The sequence below is a fragment of the Crinia signifera genome, chromosome 3 (genome assembly GCF_055691185.1).
Source record: "Crinia signifera chromosome 3, ASM5569118v1, whole genome shotgun sequence".
In the NCBI taxonomy this organism is placed as follows: domain Eukaryota; kingdom Metazoa; phylum Chordata; class Amphibia; order Anura; family Myobatrachidae; genus Crinia; species Crinia signifera.
The window spans coordinates 193,056,437-193,075,897 of NC_139219.1; the positions used below are offsets into that span (position 1 = coordinate 193,056,437).

Genomic DNA, 19,461 nt, shown 5'->3' on the forward strand with positions numbered 1-19,461 from the left:
CCCTGGCCCCTGCTCCCCTTTCCTTGATAACTTTGCTGCTTGGCTTCCACACTTTCTTGCCTCTGACCTCCCCTCTATCATCCTCGGTGACTTTAACATTCCTATTGACATCAATAATGCTGCCTCCTCTAATCTGCTTGACCTTACCACCTCCTTTGGACTTTCTCAATGGACCTCCACCCCCACTCATAATCTGGGACACTCCCTTGACCTAGTCTTCACCCACCATTGTAATCTCTCTGATTTCTCTAATTCTTCCTTCCCACTCTGACCACAATCTGCTCTCTTTCACCCTCTCATCCTCCCCTCTCCCCTCATTGCCCAGACCCACAGTCACCAGACTTAACCTCGGGTCTCTTGACCCTACTGTCCTGTCTTCCCTGGAGACTTTCCTCTCTCTCCTCTTTCAACCATGACTTGCCCCAACCAGGCTGCCTCTTTCTATTACTCTTCTCTCACCTCTGCTCAGGACTCTGTAGCCCCCCTCCACACTGTCCCCCTCCGACGCTCTAAACCCCAACCCTGGCACAACAAAATAACACAATTCTTGCAAAAATGTGCACGCTCTGCTGAACGCCTCTGGAGGAAATCTCACTCTCTGGCAGACTTCCTCTATTTCAAGTTTATTCTCTCCTCCTACAGTGCTGCTCTCTCCTATGCCAAACATTCTTTCTTCAAATCTCTCATCTCTTCCCATTTCTCCAATCCCTGACGTCTCTTTGAAACTTTCAACACTCTACTTCGCCCTGCACCACCCCTCCTCCATTCATTCCTCACTGCCACTGACTTTGCCTCCTTCTTCCTCTCTAAAATTGAGATAATCCGACATGATATATCCTCCCATACCCCCTCTGCTGCCCACCCACCCCAATCATCCTCCCCTCCCAACTACCCCACTCTGTCATCCTTCTGCCCTACTACAGCTGAGGAAGTCCTCTCCCTCATCTCATCCTCTCCCCCCTCTACCTGTCCCTTGGACCCTCTCCCCTCCCGTCTCCTCAGTTCCCTCTCCCCCACTGGCTGCTCCCACCTTGCTCACCTCTTTAACCTATCTCTTTCTACTGGCATCTTTCCCTCTCCCTTCAAACATGCTCTGGTCTCGCCTATTCTTAAAAACCCAAACCTGGACCCTTTATCTCCCACAAGCTACCGCCCTATCTCTCTTCTCCCATTTGCCTCTAAAATACTAGAACGGCTGGTTTACAGGCATCTCACCAGCTACCTGTCTGACCACTCCATCCTTGATCCCCTTCAATCTGGCTTTCGTCCACTTCATTCCACTGAGACTGCCCTAGTGAAAGTCACCAATGACCTGCTGTCAGCCAAATCCAAGGGTCACTTCTCCCTGCTTATCCTTTTGGACCTATCTGCTGCCTTTGACACTGTGGATCACCCTCTCCTCCTCCACACACTCCAAAACATTGGCCTCTCTGGCACAGTCTTCAACTGGTTTTCCTCTTACCTCTTCAACCGTTCCTTCTCAGTCTCTGCCTCTGTCTCTACCTCACCACATTCCATCCTTCCTGTCGGGGTCCCTCAGGGTTCCATCCTTGGCCCCCTTCTGTTCTCTCTGTACACCTCCTCTCTGGGTGCACTCATTAACTCCTTTGGCTTCCAATATCACCTCTATGCGGATGACACCCAAATCTACCTCTCCTCTCCTGATCTGTCCCCCACTGTTTTCTCTCAAGTTTCCAACTGCCTCTCTGCCATCTCCACCTGGATGTCTGAGCGATTTCTGAAGCTGAATATGGACAAAACCGAACTTATTATCTTTCCCCCACCCAGAGCTATGCCCCCTACTAATATCTCTATCACTGTTAACAACACCATCATCTCCCCCGTTCCCCAACTTCGCTGCCTGGGTGTCACTCTTGACTCCTCCCTCTCCTTTGCACCCCACATCCAAACCTTGGCCCATTCTTGCCGGTTCCAGTTACGCAACATTTCTCGCATCAGGCCCTTTCTCTCAGAGTGCAACTAGCTGATCATCCACTCATTGGTCATCTCACGGCTTGACTACTGTAATGCTCTCCTCACCGGCCTCGCTCAATCCCAACTGGCTCCTCTTCAATCTGTCCTCAATGCTGCAGCCAGGCTTATCTTCCTCTCCCGCCGCTCTAATTCTGCCACTCCCCTTCAACAAAATCTGCACTGGCTTCCATTCCCCTACAGAATCCTCTTCAAACACCTCACACTCGCATACAGGGCCATCTCTAATTCCATTGCTCCATATCCATATATCTCTAACCTCATCTCCATTCATACACCCTCCCGCCCTCTACGGTCGGCTGACGACTGTTGTCTCTCCTCCACCCTGATCACTGCTTCCCATTCCATTAGACTCTCCCTGACCTTGCAAAGCTTCAAACGGGCACTGAAAACTCACCTATTCATCAAAGCATACCCTTCCACTGCATAAACCAGCTGGTTCTCCGACCCCTTGCCTGTTTACATCCTGCTATCTAACCACCACCCACTCGTTTGCACCTCTTGTAATCTGTCTCCCCTTCCTACTTGATTGTAAGCTCCTCCGAGTAGGGCCCTCTTCCCTCCTGTTGTCAAAGCCCACTTCTCTTTACATTTCACTCACAGCTCTCCTTTACTCCAACACTCAGTGACCATCTTCGTCTGCATACTCATCTCCATCATTGGCCTCAAGCCTCTAGTTGTATGTTTGAGTCCTCACTACTTACATTTAAGCTGTAATGTGTATTGATCTGTGGCGCTATTTATTTGTACTGTATTTTTGTTGTTTATTCAATGTTATGCCAAGCTTTGCCTCCCTGTATTGTTCCTTTGTACGGTGCTGTGAAACACTTGTGGCGCCTTATAAATAAAATTATAATAATAATAAACCCAAGTTCATTTATAATTCCCATGTTGCTTGGTATTACCTCGGCAAAAGAATCTCGAGCTTGATTAATATAGTACAAATCCGATAAACTTCAAAAATGTACTTAAACATTGCCTTATATACCAGTTTCACACCTTACCTCCATGTATGGCAATCACAACAAAATGCATGTATTTCTTAATATTTCACAAATTGTCTTTTATAGTTTGTACATAATGTAAAGGCATATTCACAATCTAGGATAATGTAAAAGATACCGCTCAGATGTCCCTTTTCTAGGGATATCTATTACATTATCCTCTAGTTAGTACAATCAATATCATTAATGATACTACCTCTACCCTATGCTAGACATGCAGGTCAATTTGTCTATTTAGCCAATGATCTGCATGTTCAGCAGATCCTGGTGAGGTTACTGTACAATATCGTTTACAGATATCGTTCAATGTGTACACTCAAAGGTACTTGTTTCCTAGCACGGCGCCCAATTTTTTTAATCTTATGCTATCGCATCACATTGCATGCCATATAGCCGCATGCAATGCGATAACATTTTTTGGTACTCTTTACCTAGAACGGCGCCAGCGATTGAAATCGCGGTCGTCGTGGGTAAAAATCGCGGTCATCGCGGGTAAATCGGGATGGCCGCGATGCCCGCGATTACCGCGATTTTCCCATAGGGAACAATGTTAAAAAGCCTGATTGACCGCGATTTTACACTTAAATGCCTCAATGGACCCGATTTGGGCATAGAAATCAATGTAAAATGGGCCACACAGCCCAAATAGGGCCAATTAACCGTTAAATGTCCCCCCCAATTTTTAACGCCACCCCACGATCCACGCCAACCCGAAGCGTGGCGAGCGGCGGCGGTATGCGTCCTCCGACCTTTTCATGCCCTACTATCCACTAGGGCGTGGTGTGAGAATATAATAGTGTGGCGAGCGCAGCGAGCCACCGAGCCCGAAGCGTGGCGAGCGGCCGCGGACACGGACACGGACACCTGTGAAGCCCGCGAGGGGACGCGCATAACTGTGAAGGTATCCGCGTCCCCTCGCGGGGCTCGCTGCGCTCGCCACGCTTCGGGCTCGGTGGCTCGCTGCGCTCGCCACACTATTATATTCTCACACCACGCCCTAGTGGATAGTAGGGCATGAAAAGGTCGGAGGACGCGTACCGCCGCCCCTCGCGGGCTCGCTGCGCTCGCCACGCTTCGGGTTGGCGTGGATCGTGGGGTGGCGTTAAAAATTTGGGGGGGCATTTAAGGGTTAATGGGCTCTGTGGCCCATTTAACATTGATTCCTATGGCCAAATCGGGTGGATTGAGCAATTTAACAGTAAAATCGGGTCCATCGCGCCTTTTAACATTGATTCCTATGGGAAATCGTGAGCATCGCGTCGCGGGCATCGCGGGTACATTTATGTGCGGCCGCAACGCGACCGACACGATTTCAAAGTTTAACATTGGTTTCAATGGGAAATCGCGGGCATCGCGTCGGTCGCGTCGCGGACGCACATAAATGTACCCGCGATCAGCACGACGGGCGCCGTTCTAGGTAAAGAGTACCGATTTTTTTATTGTATAAGCACCCTAATGGGTGCTTACAATGTTAAATGCACCACCACACCACTCCCACTATCAACGCGAAAGCGAAGCGTGGCGAGCGCAGCGCTACGCGTCCTCCGACCTTTTCATACCCCCTATCCACGTCAGCGTGGAGTTGATTTTAGTGTGGCGAGCCACCGAGCCCAAAGCGTGGCGAGGGGCACGTGTATTACTTTTCATGTATTCCGCGTTGCCTCGCAGGGCTCGCTGCACTCCCCACGCTTCAGGCTCTGTGGCTCGCTGCGCTCGCCACACTATATAAAGTGCACTCCACGCCGACATGGATAGTGGGGGGTATGAAAAGGTCGGAGGACATGTACCGCCGCCCCCACGCGGGCTCGCTGTGCTTGCCACGCTTCGGGTTGGCATTGATGGAGGGGGGGGGGGGGCATTTAACATTGTAAGGACCCATCTGGGTGGTTGTACAATAGAAAATCGTATACCATCGCATTGTATGCCATACAATTTTTTTATTGTACAACATCGCGCAGCTTCGCATAGCATACCATATTTAGTTTTATGGTATACAATGCGATGGGCGCCGTGCTAGGAAACAAGTACCCACTCAAATTGGCCACCCGCATCTGATATTAACTATATTTGACACAGCCAGGATCACTTAAAGTGTATGGAGCTTAATTCGGTACTCTAGAACGGCGCCCATCGCGACCATCGAATGCACTAAAAAACGGGTGCGATGCGATGGCCGCGATTTCCCATAGGGACCAATGTTAAAAGTGAGATTGGACGCGATTTTAGTGTTCAATGCCTCAATGCCCGCGATTTTTCCATAGGAAACAATGTTAAATGGGCCACAGAGCCCTAATAGTCCCCCTGAAGTCTGAAATGGCCCCCACAATTTTTAACGGCACCCCACGATCAACGTCAACCCGAAGCGTGGCGAGCGCAGCGGTATGCGTCCTCCGACCTTTTCATACCCCCACTATCCACGTCGGCGTGGAGTTGAGAATAGAATAGTGTGGCGAGCCACCGAGCCCGAAGCGTGGCGAGCGCAGCGAGCTCCGCGAGGGGACGCGGATACCTTCACAGGTAAACGCGTCCTCTCGCGGGCTTCACAGGTGTCCGCGTCGCCACGGACACCTGTGAAGCCCGCGAGGGGACGCGTATAACTGTGAAGGTATCCGCGTCCCCTCGCGGGGCTCGCTGCGCTCGCCACACTATTCTATTCTCAACTCCACGCCGACGTGGATAGTGGGGGTATGAAAAGGTCGGAGGACGCGTACCGCCGCCCCTCGCGGGCTTGCTGCGCTCGCCACGCTTCGGGTTCACGTTGATCGTGGGGTGGCGTTAAAAATTGTGGGGGCCATTTAAGACTTCAGGGGACTATTAGGGCTCTGTGGCCCATTTAACATTGTTTCCTATGTAAAAATCGCGGGCATTGAGGCATTTAACACTAAAATCGCGTCCAATCTGACTTTTAACATTGATCCCTATGGGAAAATCGCGGGCATCGCGTCGCACCCGTTTTTTTATGTACCCGCGATTTTTTGCCCGCGATGCTAATCGCGGGCGCCGTTCTAGGTAAAGAGTACCCTTAATTCTAGTAAATGTGATATAGCATGCATGGACTTTGAATTATAATAAAGTACCGTCAATGCAACATTTTCAAACGAAAATTTTTTTTGGTTTTCAAATACCTAAATATACTGCATAGTACAATCTTAATTGGATGTCGACAGTCTTGAAATGTAAAACAAAATGTGCTTCATCTGGCCAGACCTCCTTTTTCCTTTGATCCCTCATCCAGTTCACATGCCCATTGTAGGCACTTTCAATGATGGACAGGGGCCAACATGGGCACTCTGACCAGTCTGCCACATATACAGCAAGCTGTAATACACTGTTCTGACTACTTTCTATCATAGCCAGCATTAGTTTTCCAGCAATGTGTGCTACAACACCTCTTTTGTGGGATCTGACCAGACATTATAGCACCACGTGGCTCAGTGAGCCTTGGGACGCCCATGGCACAGACACCCGGTTACTGGTTGTCTGTCTTTAGGACCACTTTTGGTAGGTAGGTAGGTAGACCTCTACATACCTGAAACACCTTACAAGATCAGCCATTTTGGAGTTCCTCTAGCTGAGTGTCTACCCATCTTTGGACCATGTCAAAATCTTCTGATCCAGTTTTTCCCCCCCTCGGTAACAACCAAGGTGGAAAAGAACAGCAGGGACAACAGCAAAACACGTGTTTGTACATTGTTGGATACACATTATTTTGAAGTAAGGGGGTGTATTTCTCATGTAGGGGTCTTTCTGCTCTTCACAATTTTTGTTCTTAATCTTTTCAGGCCTTTTACATAATCAGAGGTGTTTCTGTTGTATGCAGAAGTCTATTTGGCACACTTAATGCTGTATTCTGAAATAGGATATTCTGCTGAGGCTTACTTCAAGCCAGAAAACCATATTGATTAGCCTGTAATGAAAGCATGTTAGTATCAGCGTATTTGAGCATAGGTCTTTGCTGGAGGTTTAGCAGTAGCTTACCCCTTCCCAAATCCATAAAATGCCAGACAAACATTTAAAGCACACTGACCCTGTTCTGTTCTTGGTCTGCTTGACCGAGAATTTGCAGGCGGCATTCAATGTCCCGCCTGCCGCGGGACTAGAAGGGGGCGTGGGAGCTCGTCAATTCTCGACAGAACGAGCCCGACTGCTTGTTAAGTCGGGCTCGTTCTGCCTAGATCCCCTGTTCAATGCTGTCGGGGAAGACCGCATTGAATAGGGCCCCACAGCCATCTCCCCCATCGGGAGATGGCTGCGGGAGATTGAATATCCCCCTTAACGTATTAAAACAAGCTTTGATTTTCTCAGATAATTATACCAATTGTGTAGTATTTGCATATCCCCATATCCAGCACACTATTTCTAATTCTAAAGCTGGTGACTATGGACTTCGGCGCATTGATAATGGTTGTAACAATTACTGTATTTTGGAATCCAACGCTTATGAATCCTTTGAGTGCCAAGGGAATTTGTCTAAATAGGTGTGGAAATTGCCATAATGGGCCTGTAATATTTACATTTCTATATAGGAAATCTAACATTTTTATCAGAATTTATATAACAAATGTGAGTGGTGCTGACATTTTTAGGGGCGATGTTGGGCATCTCTCATAGTTGTTGGCACTCAAAGGGTTAAGAAAACCTAAGTTAATTTAAAACTCCCATAAATGCTTACTACAAATATGTTGCTAGCATTTTTACCAATGGCAATTTATCTACTAAATACGGCAATATAAAATGGTAGCTGTTAAATTATTTTTATAATTCTTGGCACCCTCTAAATCAAGGGTGTCCAAACTTTTTGCAACGAGGGCCAGATTTGGTGAAGTGTAAATGTGTGGGGGCTGACCATTAAGCCTGACATTCTTTGAATCATTAATCCCATCAGAATGGTCCCCCAGCCTGCCCCCATTCACTGTATGTCCCCCAGCCTGCCCCTTCTTCATTCTATGTCCCTCATTCACTGTAGGGTCCCCACTCTGCAACCATTCACTCTGTCCCCCAGCCTGCCCCCCCCTTCTCTTAATGTCCATCAGTGCCTCCATTCATTGTATGTCCCCAAGCCTGACCCTCCTTTACTGTATGACTCCCATTCACTGTATGACCCCCATTCACTATGCACCCCACTCTGCCCCCATTCACTGTCCCACAGCCTGCCCCTGCTCCCCCTTCACTGATTGGCCATCACTGCCTGCATTCACTGTATGTCCCCCAGCCTGACCCTCCTTCACTGTATGACCCCCACTCTGCCCCCTCCCTTCGCTGTATGTTTCCCAGCCCCTTGTGTGAGCCAGAGGATGGAGAGGTAAAGCAAGCACTGCAAGGACAGGAGATGCTTGGGCTCCTGCGGCTGCCCTCCTCTGCTCTGCATGTTATTGGAGCAAGCTTCCCCTTGCTGCCCCCCTCCCCAAACACTGCTGTCACTGTGGTTGTGGAGTAGGGCGATGTATACGATTGCAGCAGCAAGGGTAGGATGCCTAATACATCTGACTGTGGCAGCCGGCACCTCCTCACTGCAGCAGACATCAAGGTAAAGGCGCACTCACCGGGGACCCACCTTTAGTGTCCTGTACTGTGCTTCCCACATCTGATGCTCTGCCCGCTTCCAACTGGAGGCTGTGAGCCACTAGAAATGACAGCAAGAGCCACATTTGGCCCCCGGGCCTGACTTTGGACATGCCTGCTCTAAATGCTGGTCTCATACAGGACTCTCCGAACAGCAATATAGAACACGAACCTAGCATTTGATATTCAGATAGAACCGCAGCCCCACAGATAAAGCCGCATGCCACATGTTTATTACTGAAATCTGCATAGGTGTCTTACCTGCATAGTGATGTGTAGAAGACTAATTTTTTGGGCAAAATACCCAAAGACGCCCGGCATTAGTAAATGGGCTCATTATTAGGTGCAAGTTGAAAGGCTGTGTAATGTGAGAGAGGGCACATCTTCACATATAGGCAAAATAATGAATAAAAACCTTTTGAACATCAAAGCATATCGGTTATTGATGTACATGTAGTATCTGGTAATTTCATATAACAGGCCATGTAAGTTGACCTTTATTTTACAAATGTAATCTATATTATTCATTCATACTGGTCATGTGTGTTAAATAACTGGTAATTTCTGCACTTATCCCGTTTTGTAGTTTTAAACTTCCAACTATTACTACAATCTTCAGGGTTTTTTTTCTTCAAAAAATAGATACAATAATGATTGTACATACAGTATGTCAAAATTCAGTTTGTTGTATATGCTATATATATCCTCCTAGTATGAATTTAGACCATTCCTTTAATGGTTCAGTCACTGGTCGATTTCCCCCTACTGTACAATGTTTCCTTGGTGGATGGCAATGTTCTAGCATTCTATTTATTCTTAATGTGCTTATTTCAAAAATGTTTTTTTCTTTTAGCAAATACTGTTTTTTCAAGAAAGCTAAATGGAAAGTATAAGTTTGAGAACCTGGTCCCCACAGCTGTCTATCAGCACATGAAGATGCACAAGCGGATCTTAGGGCATCTCTCCTCTGTTTATTGTGTGACTTTTGATCGAACTGGCAGAAGAATATTTACAGTAAGTTTGTGTCCCATGGGCAGTCTGCTTTGAATTTTTTTTTGTATGCAAAGCAGAATATTAAAGTAATTTAAACAAATTGTGAAAGTATCACAAATAATTGTGCTTTATTCGATTATCCTTTTTATTTTTATAATATTTTATCAGTTTTCTTACTACAGGTTGAGTATCCCTTATCCTAGATGCTCGGGACCAGAAGAATTTTGGATAACTGATTATTCCGTATTTCAGAATATTTTTATATTTCAATGATGTATCTTGCATTTACGTTATCATGCATATACGTTGTATATATGATATGATATATGTATCTTGCATATACGTTGCATATACAATCACATGAAATACGCACAAATGTATTTTATTTGTGCATAAAACAAGGTTTCAAAACAATATTTGTGTACTATTTCAGGTACTGAATCTAAATGGCAATCATTTTCTTGCAAATATTTAGTGCCAGTTACATATCATGTCCTCAGTAGTGCCAGTTACATATCATGTCCCCAGTAGTGCCAGTTACATATCATGTCCCCAGTAGTGCAGTTACATATCATGTCCCCAGTAGTGCAGTTACAGATGTCCTCAGTAGTGCCAGTGAAATATCATGTCCTTAGTAGTGCCAGTGAAATATCATGTCCCCAGTAGTGCCAGTTACATATCATGTCCCCAGTAGTGCCAGTTACATATCATGTCCCCAGTAGTGCCAGTTACATATCATGTCCCCAGTAGTGCCAGTTACATATCATGTCCCCAGTAGTGCCAGTTACATATCATGTCCCCAGTAGTGCCAGTTACATATCATGTCCTCAGTAGTGCTGTTAGATGTCCCCAGCAGTGCTTTCTTTAATGTATGGTTTTCAGAAGAATTTGGATAACCGATATTTGGATAAGGGATCCTCAACCTGTAATATATTTAACATAACAACAGTATCTTTAGTTTTTTCTTTTTATTTAGATATTTGTTTCATTTCCTTTTTTTTTGCACTGGTAAGTGCTTGTTTTAAAATAAAAAACGGGATGGTTCCAGTGGAGCACAATATAATTTTCAGGATAAGTTGTACAACCTGATGCTATGTACCTACATCAGGTTGTTATTAACACTATATTTTCCGTGGATGCTGTTTTTCTTAATTGGATAAAACTGACCAGTGCATAGTGACAATTGAGTGTGTGTGTGTATTAGATAGAGAGCGAGAGAGAGAAATATACATAAAGGTAAACATATAGTCTTTGTAGCTTGTAGCAAGGAAAGCTTAATGTTACTTTTGGAAAGTTAACAAACATGTTGTAAAACTATAGGGCTCTGATGACTGCTTGGTAAAAATTTGGGCAACAGATGATGGTCGTCTCCTTGCAACTTTAAGAGGACATGCTGCAGAAATCTCTGATATGGCTGTGAATTATGAAAATACAATGATAGCTGCTGGAAGTTGTGACAAAATGATCAGAATCTGGTGTTTAAGGACATGTGCACCACTAGCCATTCTACAGGGCCACAGTGCCTCAATTACATCACTACAGGTAATGGCTTCTCTCCAGAGTTGGTGTAACGCAGGCTGCAGTGGGTGCTGGTTGTATTATCACAGGGAGCCCTGCATATGTATTTAGTTATTTTTAAATGTCACTACTAAGATTTACTTATAATGTGCATTTTTGTAACATCGAAACACCAATTACATTACAGATTGCTGCTGTTCATATCAAAAAATCCTGTAATTAAACTTTATAGTTAGTGGATTTGTTTTCACCGTTAACAGAAGATAAAAATAAAACCTTAAATGCAACCAATAAAGTTGCCTTTGCCCATTTTCTGTACATTCCATACTGACTTTGTATTCTGGAAGTCCACCTTATCAGGTTGGGTTTTTGTGAAATTGCAAGTTGGGAACAATAATACTGTCCACACAATTATGCTTATCTGGTTGAGTTTAAACAGTAGAAATTCCCATGGGCAATGCATGCAATAAATTGGTTTGACTACTGTTGCTTTGGTTGGCAGATTATAATCAAAGATTATTTCTAAATTTGTATAATGTGATACAATCTTGGTGTGATTCCTGGCTGCCTTTGTGGTTTGCTCTGCTGTGCCACACTTAAAGTTAAATTAGATTATTATGATAATTCTATTTTTAACCTTACAGTTTTCTCCATTGTGCAATGGATCTAAAAGATACCTCTCTTCTACTGGAGCAGATGGAACCATTTGCTTCTGGCTGTGGGATGCAGGGACTTTGAAAATAAAGTAGGTTGTGGTATTTATAGTGCGACCCTATCTATTTGGAGTGATTTATTGAAATTTTGCTTAACAACTTATTTGTTTTTATTAGAAAGTCCTATGTGGTCTGTCATTTTAAAATAAACTATTGTCTTAGTAGGCATTTTATATTCCGTTTTAATATGTGACTTACATCTGAAAGGTTTAATAATATATTTCATAGATTTATCCACAAGAACCAGCTCAATGGTCCAAACAACTGGGCAGTTCAAGCTTGATAACCCACACTATCATAAATAGTCCCTTATGTCGGTATATGGTAGTATGTACTACCATCACATTCATGAGATGATTGATGTCTGCTTTGTGAGTCTTGCTCTAAATTCTACACTATAGTTGCTATAAATTCTACACTATAGTCGAGGAGAAGGCTAGATAGAAAATAGTAAGGGAGGGGGTTGGAGTAGGAAGATAGAAAATGCCTTCTCCCATCCGCCAGTGTCTATTATCCAGAAGAAAACATACATTCCAGTATATCGCTAGTTTTTCAAATGATAAAAGGACCCAATTAGGGTAAAACCAAAGGATTAAAAAGACCTGTGTCCAGAAGTACAGTAAGACCATCTAGAAGATTGATGGATATATTAGATTATAAAGCTACTATATAAAGAGCTATAATTATTGTAAGAATTCACATGGACTGATAGTATGTCGTGTTTCATAAATTTCCTACTCCAATGATACCGTACATGCAGTAAGAAATGGCTCCGTGTACATACCGTATTCTTAGAACAAGTGTAAACCGCTTTCCAACTGATGCCTTTACAGAGTTGATATTCTGTGATCTAATATACAAATGATGAAATATTTTCAAAAGGGAGATATTGGCTGAATTTTTGTTCCTACTTATACATGGAATGTAGCCACATGAACATAGTGGATATACATTATAATCATAAATCATTCACAACATTTTCACTCTCAGCAATAAGGGGTTAATCATCCCTATAACCAGGGATTTTAACAGGTGTGGTATACCTAATAATGGCTTCTTATACATACATTTCAAATAGAGTTTACTTGTTAGGAAATAGGGAACACTCCTCCAAGCAGTATGTAATACAAATATCTCCAAATTGCTTTTAAACTTTTGGCAGAGGGAAACAGATAAAGCTTTACATGTCATAATATTTCTATATAAGACCAACATAGTGCAACCTACCAGAAACATCTGTGTGAGCAAATTCATCAGTCAGAGAGCAGAGTTCCCTGGCTGTGCTACTGGGGTTTAAATACCCCTACGAGCCGTGACCTCACATCCTGTCTCTGAGAATGAGACTGATTGGGTGATGGGGAATGTGTATTACACCCCTAATCTCTGTCCCTTTGAGGGACGCCTGCGTGGGCAGCACGGATGGTGTAATGGTTAGCATTACTGCCTCACAGCGCTGAGGTCATGGGTTCGATCCCCACCATGGCTCTAACTGTGCGGAGTTTGTATATTCTCCCCGTGCTTGCGTGGGTTTACTCCGGGTACTCCGGTTTCCTCCCACAATCCAAAAATATACAGATAGGTTAATTGGCTTCCAACAAAAAATTAACCCTAGAATGTCTGTGTGTGCATGTACATGTGGTAGGGAATATAGATTGTAAACTCCACTGGGGCAGGGACTGATGTGAATGTTCAAATATTCTCTGTAAAGCGCTGCGTAATATGTATGCGCTATATAAGAAACTGTTAATAAATAAATAAATAAATAAATAAATGTAAATCTAGCCTAAGCCAGTTACTTACGAGTAAGAGACGCTGTGTGTAATAAACTCCTGATGCTGTGTATGCTGATATCGAGCGCTACTTCCAGGAACGCTGTGCATTCCAATATGTGCTCCAGCGTCACTTCTGGTAGTGTGAATGCTCGGAGGAATGTGTGATCCCGTTCCTAGTGGTTAGTGCTTCCGGATGTGCGGTGTACTACACTATTGTATTCCGGATATATAGTGTCTACACCTGTAGGCTATCTGTGCATAATTAATAGCGGAAATAATACTAATACCTAGGATAGGTGACTATAAATATTCTAAGGGGGCTAAAGTAAAATTAGGCTGCGAGCTAATATCTATTATTTTAACTTCCGGGAACCTCCTGCGTTCTAATGTGCGTTCCCCCGCCGTAGACAGCGGTGTATAAAGAGCGATACAAAACATGATAATTTATAGTGATTTAATGTGTATAACCCATAGTCTAATATACTACTATCAGAGTCCCATGTTCCCTACATTTAACATTCTGCGTGAATCATTAAGATGTCAATAAAAATGAATAAACATATACTATTACTAATGCCTATATTCTTATAAACATGTATTTACGCAGAACTGAACAAATTAATTCATACCTACGTCATCCATATCACTACATACCTGCGTCACCCATATCACTACATACCCGCATCATCCATATCCCTACATACCCGCATCATCCATATCTTTACATACCTGCGTCACCCATATCACTACATACCCGCATCATCCATATCCCTACATACCTGCGTCATCCATACCACTACATACCTGCGTCATCCATATCACTACATACCTGCGTCACCCATTGTGTTAAATATTTTTCTGCTTTTACTTGTATAGCCCTAGACCCACAAAGTATACAGAGCGACCTCGCCCTGGAGTTCAGATGATTTGTTCCTCATTTAGCTCTGGTAAGTACCCTTAAATTTCCCCAAATATATTTGACATTGGATTTATAGGTGTTTGTTTGTGTGTAAATAGAGAGATACAATGGACTCATAAGCTATTCCCTCGTTATTTCATCATCAATCAAGCAGGTAAAAGGTCTGGAATTGATTCCAGGTGTGACATTTGCATTTAGAATCTGTTGCTGTCGACTCTCAATATGAAATTCAAAGAGCTGTCCCTATCAGTGAAGCAAGCCATCATTAGGCTGAAAAATCTAAACAAATCCAGCAGAGAGATAGCAAAAACATTAGGTGTGGCCAAATCAACTGTTTGGAACATTCTTAATAATAATAATTTATTTGTTTATGTATTCTGTGGCCCGGCACTCCCTTGAGATGTAATATATTAAATAGGTGCCTGCATACGACACGTACAGCTCCACAGGATGCGGCAGTCCCAACAGATACTCACAACTCTTCACCTTAAAATACATCGTTACAGTGCCTCTTTAATGTAACAGTATTTTCATCAGGATAACCACCTGAAAATGCAGAAACATTAAATTAAGTATTGAAACGTTGTACTTTATGCTGAGGCGGCGTGAGTATTTGTTGGAGTGCTGTATCTCGCTCTCTTTTTATCATGTAAATATGCTTTCTATATCTAACATATATATCGATTTAACCCTAATAAAGGTAATTTTTTTTCAATGTTTTGAAATTTTATTTCACTCTTAGGAGGGATGTTTCTTGCTACAGGGAGCACTGACCACATCATTCGGGTTTATTACTTTGGCTCTGGTCAGCCGGAAAAGATTTCTGAGCTTGAGTTTCATACAGTGAGTTTTTTTTTTTATCAGAATTTAATTGGCATGTATGATTATTTGCATATATACCTTATGTGAGCATTACTCCATTTAAATATTTGTTGTAATATGAAGCATCAGACCTAAATTTGCAACATTTATCTAAAGAAGTTTCACAGTATTGGCAATGTAAGTTGTCTGTGAGATGTTACATCTGAGCCAAGTGCATGTCATTATCTGATTGATTGATTCTACATTCTCTGGTTGCTCCACCCAAAAATGTTATACCATTCGAACATTTACTGCATATTTAAGTGTGTAGTAGGCATTTTCTCCAGAAATGATGTGCTTGATATTAGGAAAATGGCAATGATGGAGCCTTACATGACTTTGGAAGGCTCATTCTTTGTCCCTAAATGTGCACAGGCCCATATACCATTTGTTGACTCCTTTGTTACTTAGGGGCAGATTTATTAAGCTCAGTGAAGTGATGTGGCTCATACTTATCACCGGCCAATCAGATCCTAACTGTGAAGTTACTGGCTTGGTTTGAAAAATGACAGATAGGAGCTGATTGGCCTGTGATAAATACACTTTTACCACTTCACCAAGCTTAATAAATCTACTCTTCAGTTGTTTTTCTTCCTACAAAATCTCTCCTTAATAGTGTTGGTGTTGGTGCAATACAAAGAAATACTGCAACCAATAGTGGACACTAACCTTCCATAGAGCCATTGGACAGTTATGGTTGTACTCGATTATGCACCATGTTAATGGCCAGATAAAGATACTCTCCTTGTACAAGGGGGGCATAAGTTATGCTGTATTACATTTTTTGAGGAATGATATCACAATTAAGTGAAAGATGCTTGGGAAGTAATGTTGTGTGCTGCTGTTCCCAGTCTGATTGGCTGTGATAAAGGCAAAAGTGTTCAATACATTTTTGAACCACTAGCATCAACAGCGACTTTTACACCAGAGTCATCATTCTAACATTTGAATGAACAATACACCGTATCGACCCACTCTGGAGACAAGGGAAGAAATGAACTAAATCTATCTAGCATATAGCTTGATTTGCATATAAAGGCTGGCATCCTATTTCCCGCAGCAACTTAATGTATGGCAAAAACAGACTTTTAACGTGAGTTTTGCCCAATGGTCATTATCAGGCCTTCAATAAGGTTCAATAATGTAAAAGTAACCTATACAGCACAGAAATGGCAATAATCACGGCTTTGAAGAAATCTGATAGGGATTTGGCTTTGCCTGATCTGTTCTGGCAGTAAGGACTAATAGAGTAGCTCTGGGGGAGACAAATAGCTCTATTTAGATACCACTAAATCTTTTATCAGGTGGCAGTACCTAGAACAATGATACAACATGGCAGGAGGCGTCCCACATTTTTAACCTCTATTACCTTCCAGATGCTCAGCTCCCATTGCACAGTAGGTGCGTCCAAAGCTAGTGGGTTGATTATTGCCGCATTTGTGTTTTTTAACTAGAGCATTGCCCTTAGACACGTTAAAGCTATCTTGTGGCTCACTCATGAAGCCCTGGTTCACGTGCTGTAGTCATTTTGTTAACCCACTTGGTACTCGAGTCTTGCTGGCTATGTATATTAAGTCACCCATACTGTATGCTTGCTTATCCCCATAGCAACTATGTGTTATAGCGTAATGAGTGCCCATTACAGTACAGAACGTGCATAACCTATGCAATAGCATTCTCTGAGAAAAATATCTATTTAACATACAGTACAGTAAAGTAGTCCTGCGCTATAGTATATTTCAATGGAAATGCATGCCCAGTGGTGATTTATGCACTATAATTTTCTGTTGGACACCTCATGCATGCGCAATGGTGTTTTTAAAAAGTGACATCTGGTGGTTGATCGCAGGTATTACAATCACCAGTAACGCCATACGCTGTGCTAAGCTCTATGCTCCTCCCTACAACTAGATGTGCCTAGGCACGCTGTGACTCTGTGATCGGGACAAACACCATAGACAGCCTAGATGAGGGAGTCTTAGGATTTCCTATTGCACTCTGTGTATGCCCCTTAACTTTAATGCTTGTATCTCTAGTGAGAGATATATTCTCAAGTGGCACAGTTTACCAAGAAGTTGTGTTTAGCTATTATTGCATGCTATCTAAACATTGTGGCTGATGACAAGAGTCAGAATAATTCATTTGGTCTTTAATTGCTCACATAACTACCCTCTTTAAGCTAAACTGGCCATACATCTCCAGATCGATTTGTCAGATTGGACTGGTTGGAACAAAATCCTGGTAATGGATGAGAGCAAATGACAGTTGACCATTTGCTTTGAAATGCTGGAAAACTGCCAAAAACTGTCATTCAGATATTACCAGGTTTTTGTTCCAACCAGTCAGATCTGACAATCCATCTGTAGATGTATGACCACCTTTAGTCTCAACATCTTGCTCAACAGTGTTTTTCCTGAATACAGTATATACAAAATCCTCCTGTTTTAGCTTCATTAACTCTTATCCACCCATCGCCTTATTTAGTTCTATATCCTCAACCAAAGCTACCAACCAACTTTGTTGTTTCTTTTTTAAAAGAAAGTTGGGAGTAAAACAACTTTCTCCTGTAGGCGGATTACAGAGGGCATTTTTCCCTGTCATTCTAATATGGCCTACACACATGCCGATATTAAGGCATTTTCTAAGCGATTTTGCTTAGTTTGGCTTTCGCTTAGCAAATGCCCTCACATCGGTGTATGTGTGGGGGCTATATCGGCAGCAGTGCGCGTCCCCGCACGTCTTAATCGCTGGCCGAGATTGATGGACAGTGTCCATCAATCTCGGCATCGGCAGGGCAGGGTTCTCCCACCGGAGAACACTGGCGCTGTCTGCTCGCTTAGCACACAGAGCTGACAGCTCGCTCTGTGTGTGGGCTGTCAGCTCTGTGTGCTATGCAATAGCGGCGCAGCACAGCCCGACCTAGCATAGCTAGGTAGCCCTGCACACATCGCTATGTGTCTAGGGCCCATAAGTTAGCGATCTTATAGATGTGGGATTTTTTAAAGTGTTGTGTTCAGGAATTGTTATAAAGAATATGAAAAACACCCTTCACATTATAATTGACTATTTTACTTTTTATTTTTAGGATAAAGTAGACAGTATCCAGTTTTCAAACACTAGTAGTCGGTGAGTAAAGGACATGGAGCTACAATTGAAACTACAAATTACAGTAATTCTGTTCCTGTCATAAATGTAAACTTTATTTTACTTAAAGTGCTCTGTGAAACAGTGTGTGTAGCCCTGTGTATGCTAAATGAACTATTGACATTGAGGTACTGCCTGAATTATATTCACAAGGTATGGGTCCTAGTGAGTTTATTGATTTACATTCTGATTACATGAATATTGGTTACATTATGATTACATGAATATTAGTTCAACACTTAAAGGATGCACTCACTTTTAGTTACTGCCTTATTTGGGTCTAGACAGAGAGTGCCATGAATACACGGAACAGGGAAGTGTACAATAAACAAGACAAAGGCTCATGTTGAGAGTTCCTGGTTTTAAATATGGATCCCAATAAGTGTGTGAAAGCTGGAGATGCAGAGGTACTACTGCTTCTCAGCTCATCCAGCATATCAGAATGGCCTGCTAAAACAGTGACTGCAACACAAGAGTAATGGCTATAACATTTATTAGATCCATTATGGGAACCCTAATTTGCAATATTTAATATTCTTTATTACTAGGGGAACCACTTGGTTTTGATACATTTGTACAGCCTGAAGTGTTGGTGACAGGTTCTTTAAAAATGTATGGTGTTGCTAACTTGAATATAATTGTTTATATTTTAAAGGTTTGTAAGTGGCAGCCGAGATGGGACCGCCCGTATTTGGCAATTCAAGAAAAGGGAGTGGAGAAGCATTTTACTAGACATGGCTACTCGTCAGACTGGGTTAGTCTTCGTAATATATTATTAATGTAAAATAACTGCTTTCCAGCTAGATGGAGGTCATTAAATTCCCCACTGATCCAGTGTATTCAGGCTTTATGCTGCAGAAGTAGAACACAATACAGAAATGCCCGTGGTTCAAACAATATGAAGCGGTACTCTAGTTTTCCATTATGATGAATATGCTCAAATGAAAATACTACACTGAGAGGGATCCACTACTAGAAATGTA

General features: G+C 42.9%; 1 protein-coding gene across 2 annotated transcripts in view; it reads left to right on the top strand.

Annotated features, from left to right (window-relative positions):
* The window catches only part of PHIP (PHIP subunit of CUL4-Ring ligase complex), a 110,093-nt gene that overhangs the window by 46,853 nt on the left and 43,779 nt on the right, over window positions 1-19,461 (top strand). For both annotated transcript variants that reach the window (XM_083177163.1, XM_083177164.1), the window contains exons 7-13: window positions 9,412-9,572; window positions 10,872-11,093; window positions 11,714-11,814; window positions 14,431-14,501; window positions 15,216-15,316; window positions 18,420-18,460; window positions 19,134-19,232. In XM_083177163.1, coding sequence (XP_083033289.1) covers window positions 9,412-9,572; window positions 10,872-11,093; window positions 11,714-11,814; window positions 14,431-14,501; window positions 15,216-15,316; window positions 18,420-18,460; window positions 19,134-19,232 — 796 coding nt within the window. The remainder of the gene's footprint in view (window positions 1-9,411; window positions 9,573-10,871; window positions 11,094-11,713; window positions 11,815-14,430; window positions 14,502-15,215; window positions 15,317-18,419; window positions 18,461-19,133; window positions 19,233-19,461) is intronic.